Consider the following 18,676-nt stretch of genomic DNA (forward strand, 5'->3'; position numbering starts at 1 on the left):
TGGGAGCCAGGTGAAGCCGTGTATTGTAGGATGAGGGAGTGACTCAGATGCTACTGAGAGGTTAAGAACCAAGAGCATTTGATTTAGCAAAGTGGAGGTCATTGATCATGCTGGAGACAGCAGCTTGGGAGAGCGGTAGGGGTGAAAATGGGGTGGAGGCGTGGGTTGGGGAGAGAATGGGAGGAGTGGAGCTGGAGGCAGTGAGGAGTGCAGAGTGAGTAAGAGGACAGCAGTGGTTGAGGAAGAGGAGTGGAGCGGGGGTGTGCAGAGCAGAGGGGCAGAGGAGGATGGGCCTGTGTGCTGACAGAAACCATCACAGAAAGAGGGGTGCTGTATCCATACACTTGGTTCTGTCTTCTCTCCTTCCCTGTCACCTGGAGTTCTTGCTAGTTTTATTTGAAGGAAAATAAAAGTGAGCTGTTCTGGCTGAAGGAATATAAAGCTTTTCTGCCTCATCTTTAGTTCTCTTGTCTTTAATGGCAGGGCAGGAGCAGCTTAAAGCTGTAATCATGGTGTGAAACCCATGTGGACAGTTTTTGATAGCCATAATTTTGAAAAGGCTTGAAATCATCTGGAGATTCCATTGCACATGAAAATTTGGTCCAGTTATTAGTTTCTACTTCCAAATGTAATAAAACAGGGACGCTCTCTCTCCCCCTTTTCTTAAATAATCAAAGTTTAAATTCGCTTTTCTTCTCGTTTTATGTTAATAGCTATTTTGTAACACACTGATGATAATAAGCATTTAGTAAGTATTAGTTCTTATTAAGAGTCTCCTACTTAGTGTAGCAGTGAAACTAGTTTGTTGAAAAAATGGAATTGGTCTGCATATTGTTAACAGAATTTGTGTGTACATTTCAGAATATTTGCTTTGTTTGCTGAGCTACATGAAATTATATGTAAAACCCTCAACTTTAACCAGGTAGCCTTCTTTAGAACCTTCTGTGCCTACTGTTATCTTTACACAGCTGTATTCACGCTCCCATGCCCTTCCTTACCCTTGTCAGTTGTGCGGCACTTCTCCTGCAGCCCCTAATTACTGCTTCTTCAAGTTTAACTAATCTCCGGACCCAAAGCGTATGTTATTAAGCTGATTTCATTAGTGCGTGTGAGCATAGGAGGAGAGGGAGTGGTTGAAACGGCCAGCTTTTAGGGCTCCCACTAGAGCAGGCTCTTAAGCCATCTTCTCAACCAAAACACTCAATTAGCATTGGTATTTAGCACAGATACCTGTAAAATCATAACCCTGAAGCATAGCAAATGTGCATTTTGCAATTTTTAAATTCTTAGATACTAATTTCCAAAGCATTAATAACCTCAGCCAGAATATTTCATTCTTCAGTTACGTTAGAGGAGAACTGATTATGAGCCTAACCTGAATTTTCCACCTCTAATTCCTAAGTCTATCCTGCCCTGTATTCTTTGTGTTTTATCCTCTGCTGTAGCTTTCTCATCATGGGACTCACAGCTGTGTGTGCCATCAATTATCTACTTGATAATTTTTCTAAGTCTTGAGGTTTACAGTTAATCAGAATGCCTGAGCAGTAGCATTTAATTTTGCACTCGAACACTTAACAGATATTAATAATAACAAATCATCTTTCTCTTCCTATTTAGCTCTGTAAGAAGCATCATTTTGGTATTAACAAACCAGAGAAGATTATACCATCTCCTGATGACTCAAAGTTTCTACTGAAGACCTTTACGCATATTAAATCCAATGTGTCTGCTCCTAATAAAAAGAAAGTAAGAGTTTAATTGATATGGGCTTTGAATTCATCTTTGATTAGTTTTAAATGGAGAGATAATTCTGTACTCAGAAAATTTATTTTCAAACCATTTGTTGTATTGAAGCACTGTCTCCTTACATCCTTGGGATTATTTTCACTTCTCTCTTAGGAATTTATGTGTTATCCTCAGATTACATTTAATTTCTGTAGTAATAGTACATTAATTTCTTGTAGGTTAAGGAAAGTAAAGAGAAGGAGAAGTTGGAGAGGAGATTGCTTGAAGAGTTGCTGAAGATGTTCATGGACTCGGAATCCTTTTATTATAGCTTGACCTATGACCTGACCAATTCGGTGCAGAGGCAGAGCACTGGGGAGAGGGATGGTCGGCCCCTCTGGCAGAAGGTACCACTCACAGCTCATAGAGCAGGGTTTGCCCTTGGGAACAAGTGATGGCCTGTTTTGGCTTTTGTAGGAAAACTGAAATAATGTGTTTCTGAACTGTTGTTTCTGCACCTTTTCTAGGTTGATGACCGATTTTTTTGGAATAAATACATGATACAAGATCTTACTGAGATTGGTGTGAGTAGTTGTTTCTAAAATATCCTAACCCCACTGAAATTGGTGTATTTGTTTCTAAAACGTCTGGATATAATTGTTAAGCAAATTTTTTTTAATTAAGATACATTTTTAAAGATCACTATGTTTTCCCCTATGGAATGGGAATCATTTAGGTAGGAAAACCAAGGCATTATTTTAAGGCAGTTTACAATTCCACTGCCTCCCCACAGGCCTGTCTTTTTAGCAGATTCCCATAGGATAGTGGTAAGTTAAGGATGTGGAACTCATGTTCGTAGAGGTCCTGCAAAAGAGGTATTTTCTTTTTTCTTTTCTTTTTTTTTTGTTGAAACGGAGTCTCACTCTGTCGCCCAGACTGGAGTGCAGTGGCACGATCTCAGCTCACTGCAAGCTCCGCCTCCCAGGTTCACGCCGTTCTCCTGCCTCAGCCTCCCGAGTAGCTGGGACTACAGGCGCCCGCCACCACACCCGGCTAATTTTTTGTATTTTTAGTAGAGACCAGGTTTCACTGTATTAGCAAAGATGGTCTCGATCTCCTGACCTCGTGATCCGCCCACCTTGGCCTCCCAAAGAGCTGGGATTACAGATGTGAGCCACCACACCCGGCCAAAAGAGGTATTTTCTTTCTACCCATTGGGAAAGTTGAAGCCCAGTTTTCCTGTAATGGTACCAATTATTTTTACTTTCGCCGCACCTCTGTTTTCCCATCTGGGAATTGGAATAGACAAATCTCTAAGGCCATTGCTGTACTACCAGTATTTGATTGAGGGAAGATACAGAATATGATGAGATTATTGCATGGAGTTCCTCTGGTTTGATGATTACTTTCTTCCTTTTCTTGGTCATGTATGTTGGAAAATTGACTGTCTGAAGACAATTCATTCAATCAACAAATATTTATGGAAGGCCTGTTATGTGCCACTTGTCTTTTCAACACTAAACAAAGCAGGCAAATAGGTGAATAAAGTCATATATTATCTTTTAACCTTTCAGAAATTTCAGATCTTTTCCTTTTGGTTTATCCCCCTTACTGGTGGTTAGTATCAGTGATTTTCCCATACTCTATGGTGTCTTCGCTAGATATCCATCAATTGCCTCTATGGAGAATGAGGCCTGAGATTATTCTTACCTCTGTTTGCAATGCGGATCAAACTGTGACCACCAAAACCCAGTGGTAGAGGAGAAAAGCAGGGGCATCTATAATGAGCATTTGTCCTGTGTGCTGACAAGATCGAGCTCTAATTGTTTTTGCCGAGTTTTTGTCAGAATGCTTTTACATTACCATTTAAAACTGATGACTTGAAGTTGTCATATTCAAAGGTGACATTTGGCAGCATAAATTTCTCTATGCCTGTCAAGAGTTTTGCATTTATTGCTAGAACAGAAATATAAATGATGGGAATGGTGATAAGAATGCAGACAGATCCTTTACCTCACCATTTTCAATTTTTACCACTTTCCTAACATCGTATCTGCAGGCCCCATAAAACAAAACAAAACTGTGAGATAGGATCTGGAGTGTTTGGTGATGGAAGAAGAGGTGGATTTGAAGTGGATGCTGAGATTAAGCCTGGGTGCACTTAGGGAGATAAGAGAGAAAGTAGGACGAAGAACAACTTTCTGGAGCATTTTTATTCTTTACTGTCTCTGCAGACAATAAGTTGAGAAATCTGTCGTCTTAGTCTAACTGAAAGGGACAGAAGAAGAAATCTTTATTTTATTTATTTGTTTTTTTGACAGAGTCTCGCTCTGTCACCCAGGCTGTAGTGCAGTGGCATGATCTCAGCTCACTGCAACCTCCACCTCCCTGCAACTTCCACCTCCCAGGTTCAAGCGATTTTCCTGCCTCAGCCTCCCAAGTAGCTGGGATTATAGCTTGCGCCACCATGCCTGGCTAATTTTTTGTATTTTTAGTAGAGATGGGGTTTCACCATGTTGCCCAGGCTGGTCTCAAACTCCTGACCTCAAGTGAATCACCCGCCTCAGCCTCCTAAAGTGCTGGAGTTACAATGTTGATCCACTGCGACCGACCAGAAGAAGAAATCTTTAATCAATACTGTCCTAATTACGTTGGATGACATTTTAAAATAAGACATTTATGAAATGGGTTTTTTTGTTTGTTTGTTTGTTGTTTCATTTGTGACTTAGATTTTAGCTTGAGGAAGTGAAATTTTTTTTTTCTAAGCCAGAGAATAAAGTAGACCTATGTGTTTCATAATAAAGGGATCAGAGTTGGTTGTATTTTATTAAAGCCTTAATACAATTGGGAGTTGAGAATCATAAACATTTGTTAAATACTTCCTATATGGCAGGCACTGTGCTGAACACTTTATGTGTATTATCCATTTAATCTTCACATTTTCATGAAGTAGTTGTTACTATTTCACAGAGAAGGACAGCGATGGTGAGGGTGACTCCCCTCAGTGAGTTAATAAATGGTGGGCTTGGATTTGTACCCAGGCAGCCTGGCTCTTAGGCTGCGTTCACCGTAAAGAAAAGGAACGACCTCCTCTGTCCCTTCCTTCCGTGGTGTTTTTCAATAAGCAGAAAATATGGTTGAATAATGGAAGGTTTCTGCTTCTAATAAACTGAGAAATATGTGCCGACTGCTGTTTGGGTTTAAGAAAGTAGCAGTGCTGTACAGAATAGAAACAATATGATGTTCATTTTGTTTTCAGACCCCAGATGTGAACTTTTGGATTATCCCCATGATCCAAGGTTTCGTACAGATTGAAGAACTTGTGGTTAATTATACCGAATCATCTGATGATGAGAAAAGCAGCCCGGAGACCCCCCCTCAGGAGTCCACCTGTGTAGATGATATTCACCCACGATTTCTAGTGGCTCTCATTTCACGCCGAAGTAGGCACAGAGCAGGTGAGTGGAGGGCTCTAATAGCATGCAAATCAAATCCAGGCGAGAATGGAAAAGCTGCAGATGTGTTGAAATGCTAATGACAATAATGGATTTGGAAACACAGTTGGCTTCAAAGTGCTTGGGGACTCTAAATACTGTGATATAACTGGAGACAAATTTTTGAAGAGGGGTGAATAAGAGTTAGCAAAATGAAAAGGAAAAGGAGGTACATATATAGAGAGAAGAGAGAAAGTCACTTGAGATGTGCTTCAGAATACTGGCACTCCACTGACAGCCTGTATCACCGTGATAAATCCTTCCTGTGTGCTAGCGCCTTTGGGAAAACCTTTCTTTCAGTTCAGAAGAACTGAGCTTCAACTTGTTAAAAACAATGATGCATACAGTTAAGATTTGGGGTAAGTTGATACTGTTCTTGGCAGTTGCACACTGAATCCCCAAGACTATCCTGGAAGGCATACATTTGATAGGAAGCATAATCTAGTCAGACTAAATAAATTTTTTAAAATGTTGCTGTTTTCTGTTTTAATTTTCTTTCAGGAATGCGCTATAAACGAAGAGGAGTGGATAAAAATGGAAATGTTGCAAATTATGTGGAGACTGAGCAGTTAATTCATGTTCATAATCATACCCTGTCGTTTGTTCAAACACGAGGCTCTGTGCCTGTCTTTTGGAGCCAGGTTGGGTATCGATATAATCCAAGACCGCGGCTGGACAAAAGTAAGCAGGTCAATTATATTGTTTGCAAATGATGATTTCAGAGAGAATAGTTTTTAAGAAATTAGATACCTGTTGGGTTTGGATTTGCTTTGCCAGATACTTCATTCAAAACAATAACTTGTATTTGAAAAATGTAATAGAAAGTGGTGTAATAATCACAGGAATAAAAATAGTTGACTAAGTCACTTATTTAACAGTACAAAATTTCTCTAACAGTAGAGCAAAACAGCTTACTTCAGATACTTTAAATTGCTCTTGCTTTGAAGAGTACTGTATGGAATGTTTAACTTTAGAAAGGTGCAAATCTAGCCAATATTTGTAGAAGCAGGAGATGGTTTAAGATGGAATCTACCAAAAATCAATAAGACGCCTTTACTCCAATATTTTTCTCTGAAAGTTTTTTTTTTTTAATTTTTAAAATTTAAATCTTGAGTATTTTGTTTCTTCCAGTGTCTTGTCTTTAGTATTGGAATAGCTAAGTCATTTAAATCTAATTATTGAATGAGGCTGATTTTTAAAAAATTGTTAAAGTATATTTCTCTCTCCTTAGTTGGTATTCATGAGAATTCAGTACAGTTTTGGTTTTTAAAATATTGTTTTAGAGGCGTTTTTATTCTCTTTTAAACTACGTGAAAGCGTTTCTGAGAAGTAGGCTGGATATATAAGTAATCTCATAATGTCATAGTTTGCACTTTCAGATATATTTTAGTGTAGTGTAATTGGAAAAAAATCAGATCTTTGACTTAGCACTTCATTTTTAAATGATGGTTTTAGACAATCTTAGTTCATTTGGGCTGTCAATAAATTATTTAAAAGTAAGAATAAAGATGGAGTAGACACTAATATGTCTTAAACATGGGAAGGAAAAAAAGATTTTGTATTACTTCTTTGTAGGTGAAAAGGAAACTGTTGCCTATTTCTGTGCCCATTTCGAAGAACAACTGAACATTTACAAAAAACAGGTGGGCTTTGATCTACAGTAGTAAAATGTTCCTTCATCTTTAGAAATAACTATCTTTTTCTTTAAATTTCATAAAAATAACATTGTACTATTCAAAATTAAAGCATTTGTCATGATGTTAAATACATTTAAGCTAACAGTTTTCTTAATATTCTTTAAGAATAATCATTGAGTCAGCTACCTTTTTTTTTTTTTTAAGAGATTCTGTTTTACTATATTGCCCAGGCTGTACTCAAACTCCTGGGCTCAAGCAATCTTCTCTCCTCAGCCTTCCTAGTAGCTGGGACTACAGGCACGTGCCACTGTGCCCAGCTGAGTCCACTACTTTAGACTGTGTTTGGATAGCGTGAAGAGATTAGACTATCAATTAATTATAACAATCTAAGAAGCATCTAGACCAAGGAATGAAAGGCATGTCTCAGTACCACCTACAGTTCCACACCCTAGAGATAACTTGTTATGTATTTTTCAGTATCTTTTTTTCTCTGCTCACCTTCATATGCACTCCCATATAGGAATGCAAGTGTATAAACCAAAATCAACTGAAAACTGGTAGGTGAGATACAAGTTCAACGATTTTGATACAAGACGAATATATAATAGTAATGCTGTTATCCATTAGCAATGACCAGTGTGAATGAGTAATGCCGTGTAATGTGTAATGAACAGGTAAATGCATTTTTTTTCAGCAACAAAAATGAAATAGGAAGAAACAACCTAAAATAACATACAAAAAGATAGCATGTATATGGAGAAAAAAAGAAAAAAAACTACTGAAGAACACAACAGAAAACCTGACTTAAGTGAAGAGAAAATACCATGTTCCTGGAAGGGAAGTCTCAATATTAAATAGATTTCAGTTCTCCTAAATTAATATATAAATTTTGGGCAATCACAAAGTCTTAGCAGGGAAATAGCAAACCCTCAGATTGAAAAATTATGAGGTTTGATGATAAGAGTTAAAGGGGCGAGTATTTAGGTTTTGAAATAACTGTCACACATTGGTTGAAGGAGCATAAGTTGGTACAGCCATTTTGAAGGTATTATCAATTAAATTAAACATACATTGCTTAACCCAGTAATTTTAATTTTTGATATCTATCTTATATACCCTATACAAAAATCAGTTGAGATGGATTATGAACCTAAATGTGAAAGGTTAAGCAATAAAGCTTTTAGAAGAAAAAATAGAACGTCTTTTTGACCTGGTATCTTAAATAGGACTTTAAAAAGCACTAACTATTGTCTTCCCATGTTTTCAATGTATTATTATGTATCACATATTTTATTAGTTATTTAATAAGAGGTAATGCCCATCTAGGAGATAGTTTTTATTTTTAAAAAAACACTCTAATGAAAAAATTGACAAATAGACTTTAAATTTGTTTTTATTAAAACTTTACTAAATTGTAAATATTAAAATACTATTGTAAATATTATTCAAATTGTATTAAAATTATACATGGCTTTAGAAAACACCATAGTGAAAAATAAATGATAAATTTGACTTTATTAAAATAAAAAACTTTTGTTAAGGCATAAGAGAGGCTGGGTGCGGTGGCTCTTGCCTGTTATCCCAGCACTTTGGGAGGCCGAGGCAGGTGGATCATGAGGTCAGGAGATCAAGTCATCCTGGCTAACACAGTGAAACCCTGTCTCTAACAAAAAATTAGCCAGGCGTGGTGGTGGGCGCCTGTAGTCCCAGCTACTCGGGAGGCTGAGGCAGGAGAATGGCTTGAACCCGGGAGGCAGAGCTTGTAGTGAGCCGAGATCAAGACACTGCACTTCAGCCTGGGCGACAGAGTGAGGCTCCGTCTGAGGCTCAAAAAAAAAAAAAAAAAAAACACAAGAGAATGGAAAGGCAGTTCACAAAGTGGTAGAAGATATTTAAGATTTTTCAGTGTATGTATGACAAAGGTCTTACATGTAGAGTATATTTAAAAATGCTGGCCAGGTGCGGTGGCTCATGCCTGTAATCCCAGCACTTTGGGAGGCCGAGGTGGATGGATCATGAGGTTAGGAGTTTGAGACCACCCTGGCCAGCATAGTGAAACCCTATCTCTACTTAAAATAAAATAAAATACAATACAATAAAATACAAAAAATTAACCAGACATGGTGGCTGGTGCCTGTAATCTCAGCTACTCGGGAGACTGAGGCAGGAGAATTGCTTGAACCTAGAAGGCAGAGGTTGCAGTGAGCCGAGATTGCGCCATCGCACTCCAGCTTGGGCGACAGAGTGAGACTCCGTCTCAAAAAAAAAAAAAACAAACCTATACATTTATTCAAAAGGATGTACAACCCAAAAGAGAGCTGGACAAAAGAGGATATCCAGAAAGTCAACAGATGTATGCAAAAGGGCTCCGCTTCATTAACTGTCAGGAAAATGCAAATTAAAGCCACTACTCAACACAACAGAATGGCTAACATAAAGTCAGGAAGCCTAGGTAACATGGAGAAATCCTTTCTCTACCAAAAATACAAAAATTAGCTGGGCACAGTGGGATGCACCTGTAGTCCCAGCTACTCAGGAGGCTGAAGTGGGAGAATCACTTGAGCCCAGGAGGCAGAGGTTGCAGTGAGCCAAGGTCATACTACTGTGCTCCAGCCTGGGTGACAGAGCAAGACTCTTGTCTCCAAAAAAAAAGAAGGTGGAGGGAATACCAAATTTTGACAAGGGCGTGGAGCAACTAGAACTGTAATAGAAAAAATTGTTAAATCTGTCTGAGAGAAACATATTCAGTCAAGGAGGCATGAACACGGACACTCATTGCAGTGTAGAAACAACCTAATTGTTCATCAGGAGGACAGTGGGTGGGAAAATCAAGCATGGCACATCTAAAGTATTGAATATAAATGGTGGAAAAGAATGAGGTAAATCCACGTGTACTAACATGGGAAGATCTTAAAATCACCTTGTGGAGTAAGAAGAGAAAACTTTAACAGCATATGGTACGTTAGCCATTTAAAAAATCCCACAAAACAAAATTAGGTCATTTACATACAGGCGGTTCTCTTCCATCTATTCTATCCACACACATATGACACGCATATTTGTACAGAAATGCATTTATGTGGGCTGAATGGGGACACACCCAACTGATAACAGAGGTACCTCCAGGGAGGGCCATGGGATTGGGTTGTGGTCAGGAAGGATTTGACCTTATTTTACATTTGAATTTCTTTCAATGTGAATAAATTCATGAATTAGTAATATGTGTAATTATAAGTAGCTATAAAGAATAGAGGCTGTCTCTACAAAAAATTAAAAATTAGCCAGGCCTAGTGGCGCATGGCTGTAGTCCCAGCTACACAGAAAGCCAAAGTGGGAGGATCACTTGAGCCCAGGAGGTGAAGGCTGCAGTGAGCCATGATTGTGCCACTGCACTCCAGCCTGGGTGATGGAGTGAGGCTCTGTCTCCAAAATAAATAAGTAAATAAGTAAAATTAAAAAATAAAAATACAATAACGAATAAACCACATTTTAAATGTAACATGCAATTATAAAACAACACAATATTAAGGTGTGTAAGCAGAGGAAATAACCGTTTCCCCCACACATCCCTGCTCCCTGTTGACTTTCACATCAATTTTCTAGGTGTGTGTATTGAACAGACACTTCCTGATTTCTAACAGTACCCCAACAGTGTTCATTTTTCCACCTTTTCCTGAGTAATTGCTTTCCAGGGCGATGGGCCCACGGTGGGTCTGACTCAGTCATGGTGGTCCCATTGCTCTCACCAGTGATTGGTTCAAGCGTGCACCTGTAAGTCCCCTGGGAGGCTTCTGGGAACAGGTTTCCTGCTCTAATAAGAGATACAGGAACCAATAGTCCCCATGTGGTTGCTGTGTCTGGGTTTCATGTGGAACTGCTACAGCTCTCTCAAGACTGTGAAGGAACCAGCCTCAGGATCAGCCAGTATGCTGGCAGAATAAAAAAGATGGGAAGAATGGCAGAGTAAAGGGATGGAAAGAACCTGTGTCCTTAATGGTATTGGGAATCACTGTTAAGCCATGTTGGAACCGTCCTACTTCCAGACTTGTTCTGAGGTATGAGTCAGTTGACTCAAATTTGTCATATGCAGCAAAAAAACCACCTTGACACACGCATATACACAATTAAAAACTCGAGTCAAAACAAAACTATGCCATATATACGATTGTACCGCTGTTTTCATTTAAGATCTCATGGCTGCTGTTTAGCCATTTCTCTATTGGTGGACCTTTAGGATATACTAGTTATTTTGCTGTTAATATTATAAAAATTCTCCAGAAAATGTCTCTTTTTTAAAAAACTCCATGAACTAGGAACAGAAAGCATTTTATATATTTTGGGAACTTGTATGTTTTATAGAATGAATTTATGTTGAAATTGCTGGATCAGACAGTATGTATATTTAAACTTGATGCTCACCACTCTTTTGCTTCTGAAAAGAGCATACCAGTTTTTTGTTTTGTTTTGTTTTTTGTTTTAAAGCAGCAGTAGGAGCTAGTGCCCATTTCCTCACATATTGACCAGTGCAGTCTGTGTTTAGTATTCACATTTGCCTAGGTATAGGTGAAAATTCATTTTCTGTTTTAAATTGCACTTCTTTGAGTATTAAAGTTGTCATCTCTTCATTGAGTATAGGTTCAGAAATTGTAGTTTCATGTTTATTAGCTATTTGTATATTTTCTCATGTGGATTTCCTCTGTATCCTTTACCCATTTTTTTCCTTATTGTATTTAGGACTCTTTATGCATTATTGGTTTTTATGTTGCAGGTGTATTCTCCTAGGTAGCACTTTGCTTTCTTACCTTTGCTTATACTGTCATTTGGTACACAGGCTTAAAATTGTTTAATGTTATGCTTAGAAAGTCATGCCCCAACCTACGTTTATGGAAACATTATTCCAAGTTATCTTCTAGCTCTGTTATAACTAGAAATACTATTTAGATTATTAATGCATCTAGAATTTATTTGTGTATAATTAATGAGGTAGGGAGCTAATGTAAGTTTCTCCTTACCCCACACATAGACATCCCAGTAGCATTTACAGACTAGTCCATATTTGCCCCACAGTGGTATCATGAGCATATCTTAGATTCTTCAGTGTTTACCTAGGTCTGCCTTTGGGCCACCACTCCTGTTCTGTTGAGTCACTTATCTATTTCTACATTAGTATGACAGTTTTAATTGCTACAGATTTAGAGTATGTTTTGCTCTCCAATGGGGCAAGTCCCTTTTTTATTATTAGTTTCCAAATTTTTTCCACGTATTTACTCTTCCAGATGAACTTTTGAGTTGTCAAGTTCATTAACAGATCCTGAGGAATTTTGACTAGGATGGTTCAGTGTATAGATTAATTGGTGGAGACTTGAAATCTTTACAGTATTGAACCTTGCTGCCTAGCAACATGGTATATGTTTCTGTTTGTTCAGGTTTTCTATCATATGCTTTATGTACTTCAGCAGCATTTTATCATGTTCAGTATTTAGGCTTTCTTTTTTTTTTTTTTTTTTTTTTTTTGAGACGGAGTCTCGCTCTGTCACCCAGGCTGGAGTGCAGTGGCCGGATCTCAGCTCACTGCAAGCTCCGCCTCCCGGGTTCACGCCATTCTCCTGCCTCAGCCTCCCGAGTAGCTGGGACTACAGGCGCCTGCCACCTCGCCCGGCTAAGTTTTTTGTATTTTTAGTAGAGACGGGGTTTCACTGTGTTACCCAGGATGGTCTCGATCTCCTGACCTCGTGATCCGCCCGCCTCGGCCTCCCAAAGTGCTGGGATTACAGGCTTGAGCCACCGCGCCCGGCCATAGGCTTTCTATATTTCTTTTTAAATCTAGATATCTAAAATATTTGCTATTACAAAGGACCTTGTTTTCATTATTTCATTCTAATTGGTTATTGCAAATGTATAGAAAAGCTATTACTGTCATTGATGTCAATTCTCATAAACTTAAATGTAGGTAACAAATGAAATTTTATAGGAAAAAAATTGATATTTGAGTGAATTAATTTCTAAGCATGGCTATAAAGTATTTCTAACACATAATTCCAAATTGTTAAAAACCACATTATGATTCTAACATCTAATTAAACTTAATTTTTTCTGTTTCTTTGCTCTTATAGGTTATTATTAACTTGGTAGACCAGGCAGGAAGAGAGAAGATTATTGGCGATGCTTACCTGAAGCAAGTGTTGCTTTTCAATAACTCACACCTCACTTACGTTTCCTTTGACTTCCATGAGCACTGGTAAGATGGCTTTCTGAGAATAGTGTTGATCAGTTGCAGTGTTTTACAAACTGCATTAAATAGCATATCTTAAGTTTTAAAAAAAATCTATGATTAAATTAAATAGTTTTTCTTTCTTTTGGCATGGATTTTAGCCGAGGAATGAAGTTTGAGAATGTTCAGACCCTAACAGATGCCATTTATGACATTATTCTTGATATGAAGTGGTGTTGGTAGGTATTTTACAAGAATTCCTTTTTACAAACTCTGGGATCTGTGAAATCATAGTGCCACTGGGCATCAAACTGATAACAGTATGCAGAGACGGCATTTTTTTGTTGTTCGTTTTGCTTCCCAGTTCCTATTCAAGAGAATGTTGTTGACCCTTAGGCAGGCGGTGTTAGCTTTGAACAGGGAGAAGGTGTGAAATGGTCAGGCCAAATGAAGTGAAACACTCTGACTGTTCTTTAAGGAGGTGAATTTATTCCTTCTCATGCCCCATGGTCCACATTTTCTCTTTCTCCTCTTACTGTTCCTAACACAGGAAGGAAGGCTTAGAGGTACTTGGTCTCAGTTTTCAGGCATTTCAAAATTATCGGAGACGGAAAATGGTTCTGAATACAGGAAGTTTAAATTGGCTTAAAGTACAGAACAGAACATTCGATTAGATGTTAAGACTACACGGATGGCCAGAGAAATGAGATGAGCAAGCCATGCTGCATGACTCCTCACTGGGTGGTAAAATAACTTCATCTGTTTTGGAGAGTTTAGATTCATTTCTACTTTAAAGGAACAACGGTGTTTTAAAGTGCCTTCTGGTTTTTTACATGTAGGAAAACATAACTTGGGATGATGTCAGCTCTGCCTAGTAGTTGTAGGACTTGGGGCAAGTCACTTTGCACCCCAATTTTTTTTTCCCTTAAGATGAGGATGATATCTTCCTTGCGATGTTATTGTGTAAATTAACAATGATGTCTATAAATGACTCAATAATGCATAGCATATAAAGATATACCAAGCAAATTATAGCCAATGCTGCTGTTTTATTGTTATACTTTAAAGACTTGTGTCTTTTGAAAACCCTATTATTTTATATTGTAAAATAATTCTGTATTATTTTTAAAAAGGGTTGATGAAGCTGGGGTAATATGTAAGCAGGAAGGGATTTTTCGTGTTAATTGTATGGACTGCCTGGATCGCACCAACGTGGTCCAAGCTGCCATCGCGAGAGTGGTCATGGAACAGCAGGTAATTTGGAGTCTGTTGGATTGCAAATACTTATTTTGAAATGCTTTTTTTCCATGAGTAAGTAAATAGCTAAATATTTTTCAAATGTCAAATATTCTATAGAATGCTTACAGCATACAAATACCCTTGTTGCATTAAAACCTGGAAAGCACAACCTGCACTGGAAATAAGTTAAATATTATTTGAGATTTTCTTAATCACTCGTTTCAAAAATGTGACGACCAACATTTTAAAGTCCGTTGGGTGGCACTGTGTTGTCATTTACCTTTTCTCTCTCACCTCCAAGCCCACCCTTCTGTGTTTGGGGCTGGGAGTCTTGATATTGCATTTCTTTTTCTTTTTTCTTTTTGAGATGGAGTCTTGCTCTGTTGCCCAGGCTATTGGGGAGGGAGCTGCTGACGGGAGGAACACAGGTGAAGGAACCTGTGTCTTTTTCCTTCTCCTGCGTCATGGGCTTCCTTGAGTGCCTCTTATTGGCAGATCCAGCAGGCCAAGCAGAAATGTGGTGTGTAGGCTGGGCGCAGTGGCCCATGCCTATAATCCGAGCACTTTGGGAGGCTGAGGCAGGTGGATCACCTGAGCTCAGGAGTTTGAGACTAGCCTGGCCAAAATGGCAAAACCCCCCGTCTACTAAAACCCCCTCCCTCCTAGCCGGGCATGGTGGCAGGCATCTGTAGTCCCAGCTACTCGGGAGGCTGAGGCATGAAAATCACTTGAATCCAGGAGGCGGAGGTTGTAGTGAGCCCAGATCGTGCCACTGCACTCCAGCTTGGGGGAGAGAGTAAGACTCTATCTTTAAAATAAAAATTAATAAAATAAAATACATAAAATAACCTTGTGACTGTACTTTGAGGACATGAATCTGTTTATCTTACGTAGTGTTTAAGCCAGGTTTGAGTTCAAGCCCTGACTCTGCCACATACAAGGTTTTGACTCCGTACAAAGAACTTAACCTCTCCAAACCTCAGTCTCATCATTTGTAAAATGTAGGTGATAACAGTAGTGATTACATAGTGTTGTTAGGACTAGTGAATGTGAAAAAACAGTGTAAAAAAACTCTTACAACCCTATCCTTGGCACAGAGTTAACACTTAGCAGGCACTTAACTATTCTGCCACTATTAGTATTGTTTCTGTGTGCTTTTTTGATATTCAGTTTCACTTCATAGGCAAATTTAAAACAAAGACAAAATATAATAGTATGATTCTGCACATTAAAAATTGTACCAAAACAGTATAAATATTTCATTATATGTATTCACCTTGTAGCAATGTATAAAGCCACCCTTCAAGCCCCGCTTCATTAACAACGAGTCCGAAAAGACTGTTTGTTGTATCTAAGGGTCCTGAATTGTATGTGAATATGTTTCCTTTTTCTGCAGTACACATTTTTTTGCTATGGTTTCCTGGCCCATATACAGTTAATCCACCAATGTGTTCATTTTAGCTGAAAAAATTAGGTGTGATGCCCCCGGAACAGCCATTACCTGTGAAATGTAATCGCATCTACCAGATAATGTGGGCCAATAATGGTGACTCCATTAGCAGACAGTATGCTGGGACGGCTGCTCTGAAGGTAAATACTTGCAGCAAGCATCTGTGGGTCATTATGTAGGACACAGGTTAGACTGTGGTTTAAAACCACAGAAAGGTATGTGGGCTCCAGGTTGGGGGTGTGTATAGTTGACTCTTTTCTGAAATGTTTGGCTAAGGCAGGGCCAGATAATGTGACTCAAGCAGGCCACGCATTACATCAGAGGGAGAGGGGGCTGTGTGGACCTGAGGAGGAGTGTGTGCTCTCTCTGGAGGGGCCTGTGTTGCCAGACCCTCCAGTTTTTCAAGGGATTCTGGAAATCCAGAATTTTATATGAAATGGTTGGTTTTCAAAACTGACAGAACAGAGCATGTCTGCTGGCAGGTTTTGGCCACCAGTGTCATACTTCGTCTTTGAGTTTGAATCCCAACCCTGCCTCTTAACTAGCTGTGACCTTGGGCAAGTCACTTAACCACTCTGATTTGTCACACAGGAATTATACCAGACATATTTCAAAAGACTGCTATGGGATCATATGAGTCAGTGCGTGTAAGGGCTTAGAATATTCTCTGACACACGTAAATGCAGAAGAAATGTTTTAGTTATTGTTAAAAGTCTTTTGAAGATCCTATAGAGCTAGTCCTCACAGAATATTAAGTTAAATATAAAATACATTCTCTAGTAAATAAATTCCTCCATCTGAGGGCGTTGTCCTCTGTGGCAGTCGGAAGTGTTAGAATTTGTTTAAATTAGGTTTATGTTAATCATTCTTCAAGGTTCGAGTTCATCTCAAGGTACTTCTTATACAGATTGTACCATCAAGGACTTAACAGGCATCAGTCCTTTTTTTGCGTTGAGTGATAAATATCAAAAGCTTTTTATTAATTACAGAAGGTAAACTTTAGAAGTCTTGGTACAGGCCAGGTACAGTGGCTCACCCCTGTAATCCCAGCACTTTAGGAGGCCGAGGCAGGTGGATCACCTGAGGTCAGGAGTTCAAGACCAGCCTGGCCAACAAGGTGAAACCCCATCTCTACAAAAATATAAAAATTAGCTGGGCATGGTGGCGTGAGCCTGTAATGTCAGCAACTCAGATGGCTGAGGAGTGAGAATCACTTGAACCCGGGAGGCGGAGGTTGCAGTGAGCCGAGATTGCACCATTGCACTCCAGCCTGGGTGACAGAGCAAGACTCTGTCTCAAAAAAAAGAAAGAAAAAAAAAAAAAAAAGGCCTGGTATAAGTTAGTGCTTAAAGCGAAATACTTCTCTTTTTTTCCCCTTGATTTTAAACTTCTTCGAGATGAGTATTCATACCTTTTTTCTGTAATGGAGACTTGTTGCTCTACTAATATTCCCTGTGACTGGCCTAATTGGCAGCATGTTCTTCCTAAATTGTCAGTTTTAGGACTGAGATTTCTGAGATTGCCTTGGAGAGAAATGGAGGGGTTGGGATAGGGAAAAAGAAACTACACCTGCCTTGCCTTAAGTTTAAGTCACCACTTGTCTAGGGACTTGCTCTGACATCTTTGTTGTGAAAAGTGCAAGGGAAACAAAACAGTTTAAGTTGTCACTGGGTTCTGCAGGTGCTGGTGATGTGCAGCAAGGTATGGAAACCCCTGCTTTTCCTCCCTGCGTAGAGCTCCTCACCTACACGCCCAGGCTGAAAGCCCATTGTGATAAACTCTAGGGAGCTATCCACATTTTCCCACATCAGAAACTTGGTTTTTGAATATTGCACCAGCTTGAGATGTAAATAGTTTTTGTTGTTTTGGTGTTTGTCATATAATTGGTTTTGACCTGTAAATTCTAGAAGTTCTACAAATTGCTAAGAATGGCTTTACCTTAAAGCACCATCTAACTGTGAAGACTTGATGCCACAAATAGCATGTGTAATTATTTGACGAGCTTAGATCAGGGTAGAATACTAGTAGATATTTTAATTTAACTATACTATTTGAAAATTATAAAAGTCAGACCTTGGAAATTACAAAAGCCTGTAGAATTCCATACTTGAACTGAAAGCTCACAATTTATTTTGGGGGCATTCTTGTGTTTAAATAAGGTGTCAAAATGAGTTTTTGTTTGACAGGGTGACTTTACAAGGACAGGAGAAAGGAAGTTAGCAGGAGTTATGAAAGATGGAGTGAACTCAGCAAACAGATATTACCTCAACCGATTTAAGGATGCTTATAGGCAAGCTGTTATAGGTAAGAAGCAGAAAAGCTTTTCTTTCCTCAAAATTTATGTCTTCTGTGACTAATACTTTACAGAAACCAGCTTCATTAACATAATTCATGTTTTGTAATATACTTGTGTTTCTGTATTGAGCATCTTACCCAATACATCAAATTCAAATTTTTACAAGATTAGAATTTGACAAATATTTTTGGCTGGAGCAACAAAAGAAACCATCTATTTTCCATGCATATTCGTCAGTTTGTTACCCAGGTAATACAAAGCAGGGTTTGAAGCTCCTGGAGTGTGGAATAAGGTACCCTAAAATCTCAACAATTTAAAACTTCTTATTCCGTTTGTTTTCTCATTACTCAAGACTGAGCAATGTAACCAGATTATTTTTCCTGTATGCTATTTGTTGTATGTTCTTGCTGTGGACAAATATACCAGCCTTTTCCATAAGCATGGTTTAACAGAATATTAGGGTACCAGATTTAGAGATTACCCTAACCAACTCATTTTTTTGGAAGAGGAAATGGAAGGATAGATTGCCCAGTAGAATTTATGCATTGACATTTTTTAAATTTAATTTTCATGAAGATGTTACTGTATAGGATTAAAGTAAATGCAGAGTGTTCTGGATTAGAA

The 18,676-nt window shown here is 38.6% G+C and overlaps 1 protein-coding gene across 7 annotated transcripts in view; it reads left to right on the forward strand.

Moving 5' to 3' along the window:
• INPP5F (inositol polyphosphate-5-phosphatase F) overlaps positions 1-18,676 on the forward strand; it is a 102,332-nt gene that overhangs the window by 65,048 nt on the left and 18,608 nt on the right. For 5 of the 7 annotated variants that reach the window (XM_077947636.1, XM_028826924.2, XM_001099262.5 and 2 more), the window contains 11 exons: positions 1,618-1,746; positions 1,965-2,132; positions 2,253-2,309; positions 4,985-5,183; positions 5,721-5,900; positions 6,795-6,862; positions 12,970-13,094; positions 13,229-13,306; positions 14,201-14,321; positions 15,768-15,896; positions 17,943-18,060. In XM_077947636.1, coding sequence (XP_077803762.1) covers positions 1,618-1,746; positions 1,965-2,132; positions 2,253-2,309; positions 4,985-5,183; positions 5,721-5,900; positions 6,795-6,862; positions 12,970-13,094; positions 13,229-13,306; positions 14,201-14,321; positions 15,768-15,896; positions 17,943-18,060 — 1,372 coding nt within the window. Of the gene's footprint in view, positions 1-1,617; positions 1,747-1,964; positions 2,133-2,252; positions 2,310-3,179; positions 3,264-4,984; positions 5,184-5,720; positions 5,901-6,794; positions 6,863-12,969; positions 13,095-13,228; positions 13,307-13,647; positions 13,812-14,200; positions 14,322-15,767; positions 15,897-17,942; positions 18,061-18,676 lie in introns of those variants that run through there. The other 2 variants (XM_077947640.1, XM_077947641.1) reach the window with 2 other exon arrangements.

Source organism: Macaca mulatta, chromosome 9, assembly GCF_049350105.2.
Source record: "Macaca mulatta isolate MMU2019108-1 chromosome 9, T2T-MMU8v2.0, whole genome shotgun sequence".
In the NCBI taxonomy this organism is placed as follows: domain Eukaryota; kingdom Metazoa; phylum Chordata; class Mammalia; order Primates; family Cercopithecidae; genus Macaca; species Macaca mulatta.